The sequence below is a fragment of the Anolis sagrei genome, chromosome 1 (genome assembly GCF_037176765.1).
Source record: "Anolis sagrei isolate rAnoSag1 chromosome 1, rAnoSag1.mat, whole genome shotgun sequence".
In the NCBI taxonomy this organism is placed as follows: domain Eukaryota; kingdom Metazoa; phylum Chordata; class Lepidosauria; order Squamata; family Dactyloidae; genus Anolis; species Anolis sagrei.
Window position 1 is genome coordinate 280,231,046 of NC_090021.1, and position 22,043 is coordinate 280,253,088.

The 22,043-nt window shown below is 40.3% G+C and overlaps 1 protein-coding gene across 2 annotated transcripts; it reads right to left on the reverse strand.

The window, feature by feature from the left end:
• Positions 1–1,017: 1,017 nt before the first annotated feature.
• Positions 1,018–19,640, reverse strand: RAPSN (receptor associated protein of the synapse). 2 transcript variants are annotated; one of them, XM_067462781.1, is made up of 8 exons: positions 18,951–19,640; positions 15,562–15,900; positions 15,311–15,436; positions 13,393–13,491; positions 13,163–13,285; positions 10,955–11,008; positions 4,332–4,531; positions 1,018–1,491 (listed from the first exon to the last, which is right to left on the reverse strand). In XM_067462781.1, exons 1-8 carry the CDS (start codon positions 19,164–19,166, stop codon positions 1,419–1,421), a joined length of 1,230 nt encoding a protein of 409 aa, XP_067318882.1. In that variant the 5' UTR covers positions 19,167–19,640; the 3' UTR covers positions 1,018–1,418. The 2 variants fall into 2 exon arrangements, with proteins under 2 accessions (XP_067318882.1, XP_060619031.2); XM_060763048.2 differs by having other exon boundaries at positions 15,311–15,469; positions 18,951–19,639.
• Between the last annotated feature and the right edge of the window lie 2,403 nt (positions 19,641–22,043).

Sequence of the window (22,043 nt, forward strand, 5' to 3'; positions counted from 1 at the left end):
CCATATTATTTACTTTGAACTGGAATGTATAGCAGTGTGGACTTAGATATTTCAGTTCAAAGCAGATATTGTGGGATTTTCTGCCTTGATATTCTGGGTTAAATGGCTTTTTGTGGAAGGGCCCTTAGATACATCTGGATATATTTATTTGTGGTGATGTGTTCCCTGCCTTGCAACAAGAATAGTGCTCCCCCCCCCCCACATCATTTTCTACTACCTACAGCATACTTTCTGAGCTAGCAATTCCCTGCTCATTTTTCTTTGGTCAGAGAGGCTACAACCTTGTCAAATTAATTTGAAGGCATTGAACTAAAGGCTGATACAGCTTTATTGATTCCAGTATATATAAATAGATTAAAGTTTACATCTATTGCTGACAACACCACAATTGCAGGCAGAAAACTGTTTCTGCCCATTTAATAGCACAACTATAGCAAAAGGAATACAAGACAAGAAATCTTTTCTGGGGACAGTCCACACAAAGACTTTTCTCTGTACAGTCCATGCAGCAACTGAATTTTTGTGTGAACACAATAGATGGTATAGGTCTCAGATCAAGGGAATTGGGTACAGTGGGAAGGATCCCAAGTATACAATGAAAAAACATACTCACAAAACAGGAGAAGCACATTATTGAAGAGCAGATGGGGAGATCACAGATTTGAGCATTGTAAGGCAGTGGGTCTCCACCTTTAGCACTCCAGATGTTGATTTTCCAGAAAACCCAACCAGCATGGCCAAAGACTGAGTGTTAATGTACAAAACATCTGGAGGGCTGAAGGTTGAAAAAATGTAATGCATCTGGCAATCTTGAATGTAACGCACTATGCAAGCTCAGAAAGAGCATGCTTTAAATTTTAGGCCTGAATAATTTCCCAAAGCATAGACAAGATACTTTTAAGAAGATGCTAACCAGAAGGCAATGAGGAGTCATGTCTGGAAAAAGATTGCAGTCTCCCCATAGCTATGAGAAAGCTACACATGTGTAAATCCAAGATGGAAAAAAATACAGCATCATGTTGTCATGATCATGTTGTTTCCCACAAGGAATGAATAAATAACAAGGATTTGAAGGTCTGAACTAGTGGATGCTACTAGAAAAAGCGGAACAGGAGAATGAGAGGACTGGAATTGTGGGAAGCCATGGTAGACAACGCCCTTAAGGGATAAGAGGTGACATGTTGGTTGTGATGATTGGCCTTATGGAAGGAGATGCCACAGAAATCCTACTAGATGTCCACACCTCAGATATGTGGAAAGTGGCACAGATGAAGGCTGACATGTTGCATCAATTATGCAGAAGATCCTCTTCCTACACTGTGCATTTGCCTTCGCCTTCTCATCATGTGCCAAAAATGCTTCAATGCACTACTTTTTGATGACTGTAAAAAGTGAACTCCTATCATAGATTCAGCAGATCACACAAATCCTGGTTTAACTGATGAACGTCGGCAATTGGGGCAACCACGTGTTCCATTGGTCTGGAGGCACCTGCAGAGGAACATCAAGGCATAGTTTGAGGCTGGAACACTTAATAATAACATTAAATTCAGAATATGAATGTGCGTATAAACATGAAGTTCTAGGGAGGAGGGAGCAAGCTTGTTTTTTGCTGCCCTGGAGACTAGGACATGGAACAATGGCTTCAAACTACAAGAAAGGAGATTCCACCTGAACAATAGGAAGAACTTGACTGTGAGAGCTGTTCAGCTGTGGAACTCTCCGCCCCGGAGTGTGGTTGAAGCTCCTTCTTTGGAAGCTTTTAAACAGAGGCTGAATGGCCATCTGTCGAGGGTGCTTTGAATGCAATTTTGCTGCTTCTTGGCCGGGGGTTGGACTGGATGGCCCATGAGGTCTCTTCCAACTCTATGATTCTATTATTCTATGAACTTAATACAGGCAAATACAGCTTGCATTAACTCAAGTGCAAATCCCATTCAGTTCAGTGGGATTTACTCTCATATAAGCTTCTATAGGAGTACAGCCTAAATTAGTTTAATTTAGATCCAGATGATATCACTAAGATTTTTGTAATGAATATTCTGTCTGTCTGACTTCAATCCAAGTTCAACAAAATTTCTCTTAAGCCCAACCCAGTCTGTTCTGGTATGGAATTTCCTGACCACATCAAGAAACCAGCAAATTCATGCCATTATCTGATATCATCAGCACCTTCTCAAACAGGATTAATATTTATTTATTCACTTAATAATATGATGATCCTATATTTTAAACACTGAGGCAAAAAGATTAATAGATTACTACTGGTATATTAACTATAACTAAAGATAAAGTGTATATAAAGTTTAAAACCACAGTCACTTTGATACTATTTCTATTTTGCTATTTTTGTTTCCCAGATCTGTTACAGAGGATCTTTTACTCTCTATTGAAGGAAACTGAGCAAACAACTTATATTTTAGGCACTTGCATTTGGCTTGACTAAGCTACCAACTTGTTCACTGAAGTTTTCAGATACTTGGGCTCTGCTATTTACTACATGCTAAAGTTAGCCTTGCCAGACAGTGGCCGCCAAGATCATCCAGCCATGAGTTCATTTGCTATTTCCCTTTTGATGCTGGCACTGAAACTCTCATTGTTTACAATCAGGCTTCCAAACTACTCCCTTAACTTGCCTATTTATTCCATGGATGGTTTCTGACAAGGCTTTCATTGTGTAATCTGCATGCCTGCTGCACAGAATTTTATGGGGTGTCCAGACAATGACAGCATGAATTTGCAGCTTCTCTAAGTATTTTTTCCCATAACTAAAAGAATAAAAATTAAAGGAAATGATTTGCAAGAAAAATAGAATAGTTGGTGATTCTGAGAGTATTCCACAGATTGAAGTATTGTATTTGAAGGTGCTGCAATATATGGTGATGTTCCACCCACTAGTACTGCTTACTTGCCTGTTACAGTTCTCTGCAAGCAGTTGTATTTGGTAACTCAACAGATTGCACTTGTAACATTTTTCTATCCATTTTAGCATGCTAAGGATGCTGCATCATGAATTTGGACATGAATTTGGAATGGCTGACCTTCAAATACCATCTGGTTTTAGGCATTATGTATTCACTTTTAGTGGTAACCTCCTTAACATAATTCAGCAGTTCCTGTTTGTCCTCTATTTCACCACGTCTATGAGGTACAATCTAACCTAACAATTGATGTATCATAAATTTCAATATTCCTCTTCCTGCTTCACTTTAAAGTAACAATAATTCTATTAACAGCCCCGATAATAATTCACACATTTTTCTCCCTCTCGTCACATTTCAATTCATAAACAGAGAATTCAAACTCAGCCCCAAAATATATGTTTATATAAAATATAGCAGTTCTCCTAAATGGGATTTTAATGTTGGTGTGAAGCTTTCACATTCTCTTCTGTACTTCTCCCATCCGTCCATCCATCCCGCAAAACCAAGCAATGCCAAATATTCAGGGAAGCAGAAAATAACTGTCTCTGATGTTCTCTTGGTAAGTTGGAGTGAGACAGTAAGCAGAATTTGATTGATTTCATTTTCTATAATAAACATATGCATGATATACTAAACTGAATGTGAAGTCACACAGAGAGACTTGTCTGTGAGTGGATGGCACTGCAATTCAAGTAGAAATGTGGACTTGAAATTTCTGATACTGTGTTTGAAACTGCCAAAAGAGAAGCCATCATGCAAGTGATCAAAACAATATACACTATATAGAGAGAGAGAGAGCGAGAGAGAGAAAGAGAGAGGTAAATAAATGAATTAAATAAATAAATAAATAAATAAGTATCACTTCCCTCCACCCCTCTGTTATTCTCTCCTGTTTGCTATGTGCATGGTTTCTATGTCTACAAATGTAATGTTTCGAAGATCATTGACAGAACTTGGAGGCTAGATTATTCATTCTTTAAAACAGTCATCATGCAATGCAAGAACCAAAAATGTCAGGATTCAATGGATATTCTTTTATCCCACAATGGTGTGATATGTAGGCTAGAATTTTAAGTAATTTTTAACTTGAAGGTGTGCTTAAGTTATAATTTTTTTCAAGTAAAATCCATATGTATGATTGGCCTCTCTATTGTTTGAAATACTACAACATGGAGTGGCATTTATGGATGTTTTGACCGAATTTGCCAATATACTAATGCAGCCTTCACTTTTAAAAAAAACCCCTGCAATTCCCACATGCCCCAATCAGTTATGGCAGAATTTCTTTAAAATGGTAGAGGTAATCTTTAAAATAATGGGTTCCCTTCTTCCCTCCCCCCCCCCCAAAATCCATTCTTATATTCCCTCTTATGTTCATCCTTATCATGCTTTTCTTTTACCCCTTACTTTAAGTGGAAGACATGGGAGCACGGCAAGGCCTGAAGCTGGTGGTTCTTGTCTCCAATTGATTCCCCACACATGCCACAGTAAAGCTCCATTTCTTCAACACATTCATGAAACTTCACTACATGGTTGCGAAGCTCTCGCTGCTGTCCCTTCGTGCGATAGATCCCTTCACAAAGGCAGTGAATCTTCAGCAAACCAAGCTGTGTGCAGAGGGAAAATTGAGAAGGAAATGAGCCACAGGGAAAGAGCAGAATCTACTCTTGTAATTTACAACCAAATATAACTATGGTAGGCAATGGTTTCAGTTGTTAGAATGAATAACCTGCAATCTCCAATCTGTCAGGAAAACAGATTTGCCAGTGCATAAAAACAGAAGAGCTTTAGAAGTACTTGCTTTTTCAGTGCCCAAAAATACTGTCACATAAAACAACATGTTTCATATCATGCATTCAAGAGACAAAAATGAAATAGACTTTGCTGGAAATAACATATTTGGTTTAATCACAAACTTTCATGTGATCAGCATACACGGGTACAAAAACTTATTAGTCAAATATCTTTGAGATGGTTCCCTGTGCCAGTCGGCTAGGGCATCTTTTGTAATAAAACAACTATCAACAGGTCACCCTTTACATCTACTGAATTGGACATGGCTCTCAACAAATGTAAGAATGGCAAAGCAGCTGGCTTGGATGATCTACGGATGGAACAAATCAAGAACTTTGGCCCAAAAGCAAGGCGCTGGCTGCTGGAGCTGATGAACAACTGCACTGCATCCTGTCAGATCCCCAAAATCTGGAGGAAAGCAAGAGTCATCGCCATCTTGAAGCCAGGCAAAGACCGTAATGACCCAAAAAGCTACAGACCAATCTCCCTGTTGTGCCACCTCTACAAAGTTCTGGAGAGACTTATTTTGCATAGAATTATGGAAAATATAGACCCCTGTCTGATCCCACAGCAAGCTGGCTTCAGAAAAGGCAAAAGCTGCACATCGCAAGTGCTGAACCTGACCCAGCACATAGAAGATGGCTTTGAAAGGCAGCAGATCACAGGAGCTGTCTTCATAGACTTGTCAGCAGCCTATGATACTGTGAACCACCGCCTCCTCCTGAGAAAAATGTATAATATCACAAAGGACTACCACCTCACCCGCCTGATAGGAAACCTGCTACAAAACAGGAGCTTTTTTGTTGAGTTCCAGGGCCAGAGAAGCAGATGGCGGAAACAGAAGAACGGCCTGCCTCAGGGGAGCGTGCTTGCTCCATCCATGTTCAACATCTACACAAATGACCAGCCACTGCCAGAAGGGACAGAGAGTTTCATCTATGCTGACGATCGTGCCATTACTGCTCAAGCAGGGAGCTTTGAGATGGTAGAACAGAAGCTCTCCGAAGCTCTAGGTGCTCTTACTGCCTATTACAGGGAAAACCATCTGATCCCTAATCCATCTAAAACACAGACATGCGCCTTTCACCTTAAGAACAGACAAGCATCCCGAGCTCTGAGGATTACCTGGGAAGGAATCCCACTGGAGCATTGCAGCGCACCCAAATACCTGGGAGTCACTTTGGACCGTGCTCTGACCTACAAGAAGCACTGCCTGAACATCAAACAAAAAGTGGGCGCTAGAAACAACATCATACGAAAGCTGACTGGCACAACCTGGGGATCACAACCAGACACAGTGAAGACATCTGCCCTTGCGCTATGCTACTCTGCTGCTGAGTATGCATGCCCAGTGTGGAACACATCTCATCACACTAAAACAGTGGATGTGGCTCTTAATGAGACATGCCGCATTATCACGGGGTGTCTGCGACCCACACCACTGGAGAAATTACACTGCTTAGCCGGTATTGCACCACCTGACATCCGCCGGGAAGTAGCAGCCAATAGTGAAAGGACCAAGGCAGAGACATCTCCAGCTCATCCCCTGTTTGGGTATCAGCCAGCACGTCAACGACTTAAATCAAGACATAGTTTTCTTAGAACTACAGAGACACTCGCTGGAACACCCCAGCAAGCGAGAGTCCAAAAGTGGCAGGCCCAAACCCAGAACCTCAATTCATGGGTGATACCAGATGAGAGACTCCCCCCTGGGCACTCAGAAGACTGGGCGACTTGGAAGGCGCTGAACAGATTGCGCTCTGGCACCACGAGATGCAGAGCCAATCTTAAGAAATGGGGCTACAGGGTGGAATCCTCGGCATGCGAGTGCGGAGAAGAACAAACCACTGACCACCTGCTGCAATGCACCCTGAGCCCTGCCACATGCACGATGGAGGACCTTCTTGCGGCAACCCCAGAGGCACTCCAAGTGGCCAGATACTGGTCAAAGGACATTTAACCAAATACCAAATTTACAAAATCTGTGTGGTTTTTTTTTCTTTTTTTTTTCTTTTTCATTTTAATCTCTGTGTTTGTTTTGCTCTGTTAGAATTGTAAAACAGTGGTTGCTGATGACACGATAAATAAATAAATAACAGGTCACATAGTCAAAAGGAGAGAGAGAGAGAGAGAGAGAGCATGTGGTCTGCAGCCCCTTTTATAACTTCTCAGAAATCATAGAGTAAAGGAAGCTGCAAACCAGTACCTACATACAGGAAACAGTGAGCAACAAGATCATAGACAAACAGATTGCTAGAGAAGGCTTTATGACAGTGGTCATTTCCAACAGAGGATTACTTATCATTGAGTGATCCAGCCACTGACTAATACCTAGATTGAAAGTCCAGAAACAATTTACATTTCACACTATATACCTTGCAAACTTTTATGAAGTATCAGATTGTTGGGACTATGAGCTAATGAGTGAATGTGCCCATCATTATTATTACCTTCCATTAGTAGTGTGCAAATGCAGAGGGAATCTAGTTTTGCATTTGGTTGATTGAGGGGCTTTTTGAGGGGGCTAGGTATTTGCTCGACATGAGGGGGTGGAGGCTAAAACTACAATGTTTTGCTGCAGTTTTGAGCTGCTTTGAGGATTGAAATACTACGTTTTGGGAGAGAATTAGAATTGTACATGTAGCTGGTAGGCAGCACTTCGCCTACTCCTCCATTAGACAGTTGGGCATTGCTGCATTTCATTAATTATGAATTTATTAATACAGGCATACCTCAGTTAACAAAGCCTCTGACAAATAAGTTTATTTTTTACAACATCTTTTTATACCTTCCCAGCCCCAACTTCTTCCTTGTCCTCTGTCTCACATAAAGTCTTTTTAGTACTATTGATATTGAGTTTTTAAAAAGCTGTAAAAATGGTTTTTTGGGGCTGGGTTGAACCAGGATATCTGCAGCAAACAATGAAATAAATAAAATTTGAGCTAGGAAAGAATTAAATCCTTTTCTAGACCACCAAATATAACCGTGAGCCCCTGCCTGAAATAGTCATCGCAAACAGCAGTCCTTTCCAGAGTTCTTCTTTGTGAATAGCAAAACAGGAAGAAAAGGGAGAGGATGAGCCTGGTTTGCCAGCTATCTGCATCATATTAAAAATAACAAAGCTTACCTGACCTCTTTTTTTTCACTTCATATGTGCATATTGCTAGCTTTTAGTAAACTCTACTATAACATGTTTACCAGCTCCTCCTTTTTTGTGGTGTGGGGAACTATCCCTAATCTTTCCATGTTATTTTGTCATTGGTACTTTATTTTCTATCATAATGCCCAGCTATACATCTACTTTGTTACTTGTGCTACATCTATACTGTACTGTGTTTCTCCTCGGTATCTACTGATATTGAGTTCCAGGAACTCCTGTGGATACTAAATCTGCGGATGCTCAATTCAATGGTATGTGTAATGATGTAGGAAAATTGCATCCTTTATATAAAACAACATTAGTGATTGCTTTTTAGATTTTTTTTTTTTTGGTGGGTGGAGAATATTTTCATGCCCTGAATAATTAAATTATTTGATACAGAGGGCCAAGTGAATTTCTTTCCTGCAAGTGAAGTTGTTGTTGTTCATTCGTTCAGTCGTCTCCGACTCTTCGTGACCTCATGGACCAGCCCACGCCAGAGCTCCCTGTCGGCCGTTACCACCCCCAGCTCCCTCAAGGTCAGTCCAGTCACTTCAAGGATGCCATCCATCCATCTTGCCCTTGGTCGGCCCCTCTTCCTTTTGCCTTCCACTTTCCCCAGCATAATTGTCTTCTCTAGGCTTTGCTGTCTCCTCATGATGTGGCCAAAGTACTTCAGCTTTGTCTCTAGTATCTTTCCCTCCAGTGAGCAGTCGGGCTTTATTTCCTGGAGGATGGACTGGTTGGATCTTCTCGCAGTCCAAGGCACTCTCAGCACTTTCCTCCAACACCACAGCTCAAAAGCATCAATCTTCCTTCGCTCAGCCTTCCCTAAGGTCCAGCTCTCACATCCGTAGGTGACTACAGGGAATACCATGGCTTTGACTAGGCGGATCTTTGTTGTCAGTCTGATGTCTCTACTCTTCACTATTTTATCGAGACTGGACATTGCTCTCCTCCCAAGAAGTAAGCGTCTTCTGATTTCCTGGCCACAGTCTGCATCTGCAGTAATCTTTGCCCCTAGAAATACAAAGTCTGTCACGGCCTCCACGGTTTCTCCTTCTATTTTCCAATTGTCAATCATTCTTGTTGCCATAATCTTGGTTTTTTTGACGTTTAGCTGCAACCCGGCTTTTGCGCTTTCTTCTTTCACTTTGATTAGAAGGCTCCTCAGCTCCTCCTCGCTTTCGGCCATCAGAGTGGTGTCATCTGCATATCTGAGGTTGTTAATGTTTCTTCCAGCAATTTTCACCCCAGCCTTGCATTCATCAAGCCCCGCACATCGCATGATGTGTTCTGCATACAAGTTAAAAAGGTTGGGTGAGAGGATGCAGCCTTGCCGTACGCCTTTCCCAATCTTGAACCAGTCTGTTGTTCCGTGGTCAGTTCTGACTGTTGCTACTTGGTCCTTGTACAGATTCCTCAGGAGAGAGACAAGGTGACTTGGGATGCCCATCCCACTAAGAACTTGCCACAATTTATTATGATCCACACAGTCAAAGGCTTTAGAATAGTCAATGAAGCAGAAGTAGATGTTTTTCTGAAACTCCCTGCCTTTCTCCATTATCCAGCGGATATTGGCAATCTGGTCTCTCGTTCCTCTGCCTTTTCTAAACCCAGCTTGAACATCCGGCAACTCTTGCTCCATGTATTGCTGGAGTCTTCCTTGCAGGATCTTGAGCATTACCTTACTGGCATGAGAAATAAGGGCCACTGTACGGAAGTTTGAGCAGTCTTTCGCATTTCCCTTTTTTGGTATGGGGATATAAGTTGATTTTTTCCAGTCTGATGGCCATTCTTGTGTTTTCCATATTTGCTGGCATATGGCATGCATCACCTTGACAGCATCATCTTTTAAGATTTTAAACAGTTCAGCTGGGATCCCGTCGTCTCCTGCTGCCTTGTTGTTAGCAATGCTTCTTAAGGCCCATTCAACCTCACTCCTCAGGATGTCTGGTTCTAATTCATTCACCACACCGTCAGAACTATCCTCAATATTGTTATCCTTCCTATACAGATCTTCTGTATAGTCTTGCCACCTTCTCTTGATCTCTTCAGCTTCTGTTAGGTCCCTGCCATCTTTGTTTCTTATCATACCAATTTTTGCCTGAAATTTACCTCCAATGTTTCTAATTTTCTGGAAGAGGTCTCTTGTCCTTCCTATTCTGTTGTCTTCTTCCACTTCCATGCATTGCTTATTTAAAAATAGTTCCTTATCTCTTCTGGCTAACCTCTGGAATTGAGCATTTAACTGGGCATATCTCCCCTTATCCCTGTTTCCTTTTGCTTTCCTCCTTTCTTGGGCTACTTCCAGTGTCTCAGCAGACAACCACTTTGCCTTCTTGGTTTTCTTTTTCTTTGGGACGTACTTTGTTGCCGCCTCCTGAACAATGTCGCAGACTTCTGTCCATAGTTCTTCTGGGACTCTGTTTACTAAATCTAGTCCTTCAAATCTGTTCTTCACTTCCACTGTATATTCGCTAGGAATGTTAGTGAGATCATATCTAACTGGTCTGTGTATTTTCCCTGATCTCTTTAGTTTTATTAAGTGAAGTACAGAGGAATTTTCAGGATGTTCTGACTAATCCTTTGACTGACGTTAATGTTTTATGGGAGTGGATAAGTACCATGTCTGAGGCCAAGCCCAATTTTTATCCCACCTTCATCTACCTAAAAGAAAATGCATAACTCTGTGCCCTGCCATGGGAAACCAACCTGCCAACCAACACTGCAGACTGGCCAGATGAGAAGATACCCCGATCTGACATTCAGGAACCAAAAATATCTGATGATATTTGACCCTGGAAAAGGCTATTATTCTCCCTAGTCCTCCTAAACTTTCAAAGAGCAGCAAATTGAAAAGGGAGCATCAAGAATTAAAAAACAGTAAGGCAACCATGCCCTATCACATTCCTTCCAGTGCCACTATCATTCAAAAATAATCCTACATATTATTGTGCATTCATTTAATTTCAATATATATATCCACCTTTCTCCTAGTATAGGGCATAAACTGGATTGACTGATATATATATCTGCAATAACGAACAAAAGACTTCTAATAATTGGCACAGCAAAGAAATGGAAGATGACTTACTTTGTTTCCTAGTCCCTCTGCCAGCTCATAAGCCTTCTCAATGCTTTCCAGTGCCTGTAAAAAACAAGACAGGGTGCATATCATACCATTTTGGCATTCCGGATAAGGGATACCCAAGCTGTAATTGCAGTTAATGATAAGATAGCTTTACTTAATGATAGAGTTATTGCTCATAAGAAAAGTGCTTTAAATAATGTGCTGCATTATCTATACTATTATCTATCTATACTAAGAGCCCCTATACTAAGGACTGCTGACTGAAAGGTTGGTGGTTCGAATCTGGGGAGCAGGGCGAGCCTCCGTCTGTCAACTCCAGTTTCTCATTCAGGGGCATGAGAGAAGCCTCCCACAGGATGGTAAAGCACCTGGGAGTCCCCTGCGCAACAACTTTGCAGACAGCCAATTCTCTCACACAGAAGTGACTTGCAGTTTCTCAAGTCACTCCTGACACACACAAAAAATTATCTATACTTGTTTTTATTTTTCATTGGCATGCTTTTATGTATTTTTAACTATTCTTTTAAACCATAAATTGTTGACATTTTAATTTTTGCATAACAGTTGAAACAGCTGTAAAATTATATTATGAACTGTGGAGATTTCTATTGAACTCTCATCTGTGTTAATGGTGGATTAATAGGGCTCTGCAGAGAAAATCACTATGGGACTTGCTTTATTTCATTGGAAGCTGAAGCACTGTACATAAGATTTTTGTTCAGGTCTAAGTGCAATTTCACCAAGGTTCTTTGTCTGATGCCTCCATTATCATTGCCATTTATATAATAAAAGGAAAAATCAATCAACAAATGCCTTTATTTTATTTTGGTGGAAAAATGGTTAAACCTTGTACAGACAGTAGTTTTTTCTGAGGGAATGAAGCATGTCAACAGCGAAAGCATCAAAGTGTAAAATATTGGTTCATCTAAAATCTCAGGATTTTCTTAAAGGTTTTGGGCAGGCATCCTCAAACTGTGGCCCTCCAGCAGTTTGGGCCTCCAACTCCCAGAAGTCCTAACAAGCTTGTTCAATTGTCAGGAATTCTGGGAGTTGAAGGCCCAAACAGCTGGAGGGCCACAGTTTGAGGATGCCTGGTTTTGGGTCTAATGTGCATGAACACAAGAAGGAGCTCCTAGATCATTTTCCAGTGAAACGTAATTATGTGCAGGAATTGCGGTTATGAAAAATAAACTAAGCCTTATGGGGAATGGCTTAAAGAGCTGGGTACGTTCAGCTTGGAGAAAAGAAGTCAGAGAGGAGACATGATAGCCATGTTTAAATATTTGAAAGGATGTCATTTTGGGGAGGGGGGAGAAACTTGTTTTTTGTTGCTCTGGAGACAGGACACAGAGCAATGGATTCAAGCTGTAGGAAAAGAGATTTCACCCAAACATTAGGAAGAACTTCCTGACAGTAAGAGTTGTTTGAAAGTGGAACATGCTGTTTGGGTTGTGATGGAGTCTCCTTCTTTGGAGGCTGCCAAGCAAAAGCTGGATGGCAATCTGTCCGGAGTGCTTTGATTCTGTGTTCCTGCCTAGCCAAAGATGGCCCTTGTGGTCTCTTCCAACGGTGATTCTATGATTCTAAGAAAACATTGTATTTGAGGCTTTTGAAATGACATTGCATTTCCCCCCTAAATTTGCATTAAGACGTCATCTTTCCCATCACCCAGAAATAGATGTAAGCTTTTGATAAAGTGCCATGAAACAAACTAACTTTCTGACGGAGAAATGACAGGGCTTTGCTTCCCGCATTGATCCTTTTTTTTTGCTTTGTTAGTATCTTAGGGAGCTTTGCCTTTTTCTGCACTCTCTTGGCCAATGTTATTTGTTCATACATTCAATCATTTTAGTCATTCATTTAATCATTTTCTACCCTGCCTTTTGCTCTGCATGGGACACAAAGTTAATTACAAAGAAGTCCAACTAAAATCATTATTTTACAGAAGTTAAAAAAGCAATTAAACAACCAATTCTGTTTAAAAGGTTATAATGGTTTAAACACATTTAACTCAAATTAAAAGATAAATGCAGAGCACTCTGAAAACACCCTTCTGTTTTGAAAATCAAGCCACAAAGCTACAGAATAAATTTAGTATTAGAAAAGACTAAGGCAGATCAATTTAACTGCTTGAAAAAACAGGCAAAGCTGAAGCTGATGCAACCAGAGACGAATCCAGCAGTGTCTCTCCCAATCCAGTTTGTTGCTCACCTTGTCCGGCTCCTTCTGAATCACCCAGCACTTGGCTACACCCAGAAGCACTTGAATTTGCCCCAGACGATTTCCGATCTCTGTCATGATGCTCATTGAGGAATCATAGCGGGGGAAAGCTGTCTGTGGTATAAAAAAGACTCTTAGAACCACCCAAGCCATGAAACCATCCCCTCAGGACACCTCTGCCCTTCTCATCTGGTCTAACAGGATGAGTTTGTAGTTCTTACCTGTACGTCTCCACGGCTGCGGTGGATATCAGCAAAGCAGAGCAGACACTGGGCCTGCAAAGGACGATCTCCATGCTGAAGAGCAATCTTCATAGACTCCTAGCAAGACACACCTGCAGAGTCAGAATTTGAACCTTTTCTACCATACCCTAGATCCTGGTTGCTATAAAAATCCTGTATCCCTTTAAACTAAATAAAACAGATCTCCAAGATCCTTCCCATATAGCTGTATAAAATCTGCATTAAACTGAATTATCTGGCAGTGTGGATTCAGATAATCCAGTTCAAAGCAGATATTATGGATTATCTGCCTTGATATTCTAGGTTATATGGCTGTGTGGAAGGGCCCTAGGATCTCCATTTGAGAAAGATCTTTCCTATCACCATCCCTCTGACTCATTCAACAGAAGATGCTTGAAACTTTTTGTATGCAAGGCATACAGAACAATGATGCTTTGATCTTTCACCTCCATCCTATCCAGAAACCATTTCTGATTCTCGTTTTGGTTCCCGAACGTGACATATAATTTAATGTTTTAAAACCATGTGGATTTTTTAAAATCTTCTTTCAATGCTAAGTTAAATTATGATGGAAAGAATCTTTCAGTGGAGTTAATACATTTAAAGTAACTCAAAAGATCAGTCTAAAATGAAAGTATTGAACACAGAGGAGGCCAATTTAAGTGACTTTGTGAATCCCAAAGTCACTAGCTAAGCAAGCCTCTTGTGGTGGCGGAACATACAGAACATAGCTTATAGAGATAATATGGCATATAGAACATAGCCTGTGGTTGTAGTGAGATATGTAGAACATACAGAACATGATCTCATGTGGTGGGACATATAGAACAAATAGAACTTAGCCTCTTAGGGTACATAGAAAGACCCCTGTCCTAACTGTGAGCAAGATAGTTTGGAAGGTAATAATAATAATAATAATATTCATCATCATCATCAACAACAACAACATGTTGTTTAAATGAGGATTTAAAGATCTATCTGCAAAGACTCTGGCAGAAGCCAGTAAACGTAGTCCCAGTGGTGATCGGAATACTGGGTGCAGTGCCTAAAGATCTTTGCCTGCACTAAAAAACAATAGTTGCTGACTAAATTACCATCTGTCAGCTGCAAAAGGCCACCCTACTCGGATCTGCATGCATTATTTGCCAATACATCACAGTCCTAGACACTTAGGAAGTGTCTGAAGTATGATCAAATATAAAAGCCAGCATAGTGATCTCGTTTGCTGTATACTAATCTTGTTATGCATCAAATAATAATAATAATAATAATAATAATAATAATAATAATAATAGGCTTAGTGCCTAAAGACCTTGGCCTGCACTTAAACACAATCAGCGCTGATAAAATTAACATCTGTCAGCTGCAAAAGGCCACCCTACTGGGATCTGCACGCATTATTCGCCGATACATCACACAGTCCTAGACATCTGGGAAGTGGCCAACGTGTGATCCAATACAATAGCCAGCAGAGAGTGACCTTGTTTGCTGTGTACTAATATTGTTGTGTTTCAAATAAATTATTATTATTATTATTATTATTATTATTATTATTATGTTTATTTATTCCCCGCTTTTTCTCTCCACAAAGAGACTCAAGGCAGCTTACATTAAAAGCATTTCAATACAATTAGAAATCTACAAATATACAAATATTAAAACATAATTAAACATCAATATTTTTAAAAAATCACAGTTAAAATCCATTAAAACTTATAATAATAATAATAATAATAATAATAATAATAATACATAACATTTTATTCTGTACCATAATTTTTCCTGCCTATATTATTCCCACAATGATATGATCATCAAAGTATGTGTCAGAACCCAAACTAAAAATGAATTTTTAAAAAAAACCTGGCAAAAGCATTCTTGGGGCAATGTTTGTTACCTCGCAGCACTCCATAGCATCTCCCAAGCGTCCCAGCTTCCGATAGGCTACAGCCATGTAGAACTGGCTCATTGCACGGTACTTTAGACTCCAGCCCTTTCCATAATCATTTACCAGCTCAGCTGCCTTACAAGGGAAGAACAAGGCTTTCTCATAGTCCTTGTAAATACAAGAGAGAGGAGAGAGAGAGAGATTCTTGTTACAACGTTCCCAGTTTCTCTCTTTTCCTACCCCATTTGAGGAGTACTTACCTTGAGATGTGTATAGAAATTTCCTAAGCTGCAACACACACGACATTCAAGCATCTTGTCATCATTATTGTGTGCATAGCGTAGGGCTTTCTCAAAGCACTCTAGGGCCTTCTGGAAGATGCTGAGGCCAAGGTAGGCATTGCCCATGCTGAGGCTGACCTGGCCATTCAGCTGCAGGCTCACTGTGGTGCCTTGCATGTTCAGGCAGGTCTTGCAATAGGATATTGTTTTTTGGAATTCACAGAGCTTCTCGTTGCTCCGTGCCAGATTCAGGTAGCTTTCTGTAAGGTAGTCAGGATCTTCAAGCTCCCGGGCTGTGTCAATCTGCACAACTGCAAACTTTTAACAAGAGAACAGAATGTTTAAGAAGCATCAAGTCTGGAGTATGGAACTTATTTTTTTTTTTAAACAAGGAATACTCAGAAGTCGTTCTATCAGTTCCTTAAAGTCTATAGCACAGATGTAGTATAGGGCAAATTGTCCAAGATACTACTTAAGTAGTGGTGGACATTCTTTCTGGACCTGTCAGCCATCAGCATGCTCACCCGTAGGTTGGAGCCATGTGTACATACTTGTGATATACACAAAGCTAGTCCCACTCATCCACTCACTCACTCCCCATCTCAGCATGCAGATATGAGATTTATGTCTCTCTTATGCACTGAGATCTAGGGAATGTTGGGGTGAGGTTAGTTAAAGCAAATTATGATATGTTGCTCTGACAAGGGATATGAAATGATGGGGAAATCAACGTTCTCCTTTACCATTGATGCTGCTTTCACATCTCCAGTCCTGAGACTGAGAAATGTTTGTCAAGACGTTCTGTTTATAAACATGTTTATTTCATAAACAGTCTCCAAACTTAGCATAAGCCCCTTTATTTAGACGCCAAAGTTTTCCATGCAAGATCTGTATCATTTTTAGCATCTTAGGGAAGCAAGGATGAAGTAATATTAGCTATTTTAAATATTTAACATGCTGCTTTCCATATTTGATTGTTTTGTCTGCAAGTGCCTAAGTTACTTGTAGACCCATGGCAGCCCCATTAATGTTAAGATACTCTTGTGCAAAGGATACTCAGAAGTTGTTTTCTGTTGCCTTCCTCTGAAATATAAGTTACAGCAGGGCTTCTTTTTCCACTCTTTAGACCTGAGGCATTTTTACATGACCCCAGGGATATAGATATATAAAATAAGTAAAAATCAAGGGTTGCTAAACAGGATGATTTTCCAATTTGTGGAGTACACTGGACTGGGGTACCCCTGGGTTGCTCCTCCTGCTACTGCTACTACTACTATTTTACTGACACAAAAACACAGTATGACACAACAAACGAGATATATATGCTGGATTTGGTATCACAAAATCACAAGTCGATCACTTCCCAAGTGTTTAGGACTATGTGATATATTTTCGAATGATGCGTGCAAATCCAAGTAAGGTAGCCTTTTGCAGTAGACAGATCGTGATTTTGTCAATGTTTATTGTTTCCAAATGCTGGCTGAGATCTTTTGGCATGGCACGCAGTGTGCCAATTACCACGGGGACCACCTGTACTGGCTTATTGCAGAGCCTTAGGCTCTCACCAAGGGGAAAATATATGTCAGAATCCAAAATGTGCCTGTTTCCAGTGTGTTCTTTCCCCCAACATCCAGTATTGTTTTATAGAGAGCAAACACTTATTTTGGCTTTGCACAGGACAGAGGCAACCTGAATATTAAGGGAAGTTAGCTTTCTGTTGTTAATGGAGTTGAAGTTTGATTATCTATTTTGTATTGCCACACAGTCAAGAACAGGAGTGATCACTGGCTGCATTGAAATCCCTTCAGACTGTTTTAACTAACTACAGAAGTAAATTCTGAGACAAAACATAGTTGTGTCATTGTAATTTAAGATCGTCCGGGGACGCTCTGCTCTCGGTCCCGCCCTCTTCGCAAGTGCGTTTGGTGGGGACGAGAGACAGGGACTTCTCGGTGGTGCCCCCCCCCACCTGTGGAATGCTCTCCCTAGCGAAATTAGGTCGGCTCCATCACTCCTCTCTTTTAGAAAGAAGCTCAAAACATGGTTTTGGGACCAGGCTTTTGGACAGTAGGTTTGGCAGTAATCATAATGTTTGAATTTTGACTATGACAGGCTTTGTACTGGGTCGTCGGCTGTTAAATCAGACTTTGATTCAGCTACATGATGATAATAATATTTTAAATGTATTGTAATCTAATGTTTTATTTTTTGTATAATGTTATATGTTATGTATTGTATGTTGTTGGCATCAAATTGCTGCTGTTGTAAGCTGACCTGAGTCCCCCTTCGCCGGTTGAGAAGGACGGGGTAGAAATGCTGGAAATAAATACATAATAATAAATAATATCATAGTGTTTTTCTCCTGTGATTTCAACCACCTTTGTCTGATGATGAAGAAGAAGACAGTAGAACTCTGAAAGCTTGTATGATGTATTTTCTGTATTTAGCTTGGTTAATAAAGGTATTGTGCTTTTATGGCTTTTCTGTATTTTGCTGCATAAGTACAGAGTCTGGAAGATCCTATGTAAAATAGCCATATATTGTACTCTTTTCCAAGACCCTCACTACCTCTAAGGATGCTTGCCATAGATGCAGGCGAAACGTCAGGAGAGAATGCCTCTAGACCATGGCCATAAAACCTACAACAACCTAGCCATAGATTATGGGACTGTCTTGCCAGCCACCCTCTATCTCACCCCTCTATGGGTGAGTGGGTAGCAGCCCAGAAGAAAAGAATATCTCTGGTTCCAACTGAATCTATGGAAAGCACTTTGAACATTCAGGGGAAAATATCATTTGATTGTTATGATTAGTGGTCAACTGTTGACATTCTATTTGTGAACCACTTCCTTATTGTCATCATACTATATGCAGATTTATACCCACAATAATGATATGAGTGCTTGGTTATTGTTACTTCACAGAATTGATGGTTCACTAAAGCCAGATGTAGTCATGCAGTATTGTCTCCTTTGATCCACAAGCAATCCTGACAGATTCAAGGATAGCACTGCAAAACTGAACTAACTTGTGAATTTCTCAAGGTAGAGAAATGCAGGTTAGCAATTCATATACCTCTGCAGCTGACAATGCTTTACATCAGCAATTTTGCTGTATTGGAACTCAGAACTGGATTTGAAACTATTCTCTTTTGAAAGGATTCTGTCTATTAAATAATTGTTTTAATCTACTTAAATTTTTTTTGTTACACATTGTTCTGGGATCCCCTGGGGACAGAAAAGTGATAGCATATTAAATCAATACATTTATATAAATTACATTTCACTATTGGAACAGCTTTCCAAAGCTTTCCGCTCCCTACATTGTAATGAAAGGTATGTTCATACATTCAAGCCAGATTGCTTTACCTTCAACATATCTTTGTATCGGCCCATCTCGGAGTGAGCAGTGATGAGACACCCCAGGACGCGAAACCTGCCGGCAGCATCTGTACTCTTTTCCAAGACCCTCAACCAGACCTGGAGGGCCTTTTCAGTCTGATTTGATTGGTAAAGTTGTAGTCCTTTTTCTATCTGCTGCTTTGTCTGGTCCTGACCCATCTCCTTTGTGCTCAAGAACTTCATATACCAATCTGGCAGGACAGCAGAAGCACTGGGGGTCCACACACACAAAAAGATATATTATCACAGCAAACTCAGTATTGAAGCTGGATGACTTGCATGCTTTGGAGATTCAGGACCATGCGAACCTCAGGCCATTCGGAAGGAAGAAATGTATGCAAGAGATGGCTCGGAAAGCTATCAAAGTATTATGTCAGTCATCTTAATCTCCATCCTCTAGACTAGCATCTTGTTTCATGCTCTCCTGCCAGAACTTTCTATAGTCCAAAATCCATAGAAGACAAAGACTCGGAAGGCAAAAAAAAAAAAAAAAGTGCAGGAAGGAAAGAAAGAAAACCACTAAGTAGCTGGAGTGAAATTTGATCAGAATGGCCCCTCCTGACCACTGGTGACAGCTGTGGCTGCCAATCCTGGTCACATGACTTCCCAGGAATGCCAGTCTTGGTAACTCACAAGGTCAGAAAGTGAGTCAAAGCCAACTCTCCTCCTTCCCTGGACGCAGCTAATATAAATATACCAGAGAAGGCACAACTCACTGTGGCAGTATAGCACAAGCCAACCCCTTTATTCAGTAAGCATACCCAGGGAACAAATGTGATTCCAAAAGCATCTGGGATATTTGCTTCTTTAGGACTCCATAAATCCTTAAAACTCTTGGAATCCACCTTTTTGCCTCCTTGGTGGCATGTACAGTAGCTACGCTGGGGGGGGGGGGGGGGATGCTGAGGGTTGTAGACCCCAGGTATGATATCAAGCTGTGGGTTCAATGCAAATGGAGTGCGACTTTCACCATGGCAACCATTTACATGCATGCACATACACTTGTTTTCATATACACATGGATCAGGTTGGAACAGGTAGTACCTTACCAGGACAGAGTTCTTAAGTTTGTAATGAATCATTCTGTGAATGTATTAGCTAAATGCAACTCTTGAAAAGGGCAGGTTTCCCTCAAGAAAAAGGGATAAAATAATGAACATTTTTATTACATAAATGAACATGGGACATTGTACAGTACAACCCTGATATCTGAGGATGTGTTCCTGGACTACATGTGGATACATGAAACTCTGGATAAGAGTGAACTCCATTATTTGAAATGGCATGAATAGCAGAGGAAACCAAGAAGAGGATATAGCTTGTACTGGAGGCACTGAGTAAGTGAAACCATGTGTATTGGGTCCACAGATACAGGAGTCATACTGCATGCCTTTTTTATTGTCCCTGTATGAACATACAGTTTTAAGATCTCTGGGGAAAGGTTTTCTTGTGAATCCACCACCATCACAGGTATGTTCTTTGAGGACATGAAGGAAAGCCTTCCCAGTGGCTGCCCCCAGACTAAAAGTCATTTCAGTGGGAGGTTTGGTTGGACCCCACTTTCTGCAGATGGCAAATACTTTATTTAGGCAGGATTTTTGCTCTTTAACTCCAGTGAAAAAGGAGTCATTTTAATGGAATGGGCTATTGACCTCTTGTATTGTTTTAGATGTATTTAAACTGTATTAATTTTTTTGGTTATTTTCTTTAAAACATTTTAACCACTCTGGAGCTTTGTATTGGGGAAAAATCGGGATATAAATTGAACACATCCCATCTGAAAAGCAGTTACATTAGAGTCTCACTTATCCAACCTCCACTCATCCAACGTTCTGTATTATCCAGCGCAGTCCAGGGTGGGAGAAAGAAAGAACCCTTGCCTGTTTTGGTGCTAAATTTGTAAATACAGTAATTACTACATAACATTATTGTGTATTGAACTGCTTTTTCTGTTAATTTGTTGTAAAACATGATGTTTTTGTGCCTAATTTGTAAAATCATAATGTAATTATGTAATTTGACGTTTGATAGGCTTAATCCCTCATTATCCAATATTCTCACTTATCCAACATTCTGCTGGCCCATTTATGTTGGATAAGTGAGACTCTACTGTATTGTCATATTGGGAAAATGCAAAAAACTAGTAGAAATTACCCAGAGGCTGAGAGTATGTTCTCAACAACGAATTACAAATCTAACCAAGGCATTTAAAGAACTGCTTGGTTCATGCCACCTTCCTTGCCTATAGCTTTGTTTCTCTTTGTTCCACCTTTCAACTTTTCTGTACTTATCTGTCTTTACTTGTGTGACTGAATTACAATTTAACAGTAATCATGGGCATACAGATAGGGTTACTGAAGAGGGTGCGAGAGAGTAATACTGAGGAAGTGGGGGTATGTTGGGGATATGGGCTGATCTGCTTTTGCTGTATTAAGAAAAACAATAAAAACAAAGACAACCACCTAAAAAGGTGACTGAAAGGGTTAATAAAAATATGAATGGTGTGGAGGAAAAAAAAAGAGCCGGGAGCAGTCTCTGGGGACAATAAATTGGGAGCAAATGGAACAGCTGGTGAATAGCTGCTTCTCCTTTTATATTGCTTCTGACTCAAGGCATTTCCATATGTCTTCTTACTAACCCAAGCCATTCATTCATTTGTATCTGCATGGCCCTGTCTCACTATGGTGCATCTCCTGGTCAGAGCAATCTGCAAGATCATATAAAAACTTTGGTATTGAGAATTGTCATCTAATTATGTATGCATATGCAAATACTGGTATTCTGAAATCAAAAATATTTCTTCTAAACATTTTGAATAAGGGATATTCAATCTATATATAGCAACCTCAAACTTACAAACAGCTGTACTATTTTTATTGGGATCATCCTCCCAAGAACAGTTATTCCCAGTGACAATGCCAGAAGTATTCTCCCCCTTCTTTGACTTTTCTATATTTTGTTGTATTACAGCCTTGAACAAGAATGTATTTAATTGGCATGGTTACTGATTGATGTACACAAGACACTCAACATTGTGAAAATACACAATATTTTATTGTT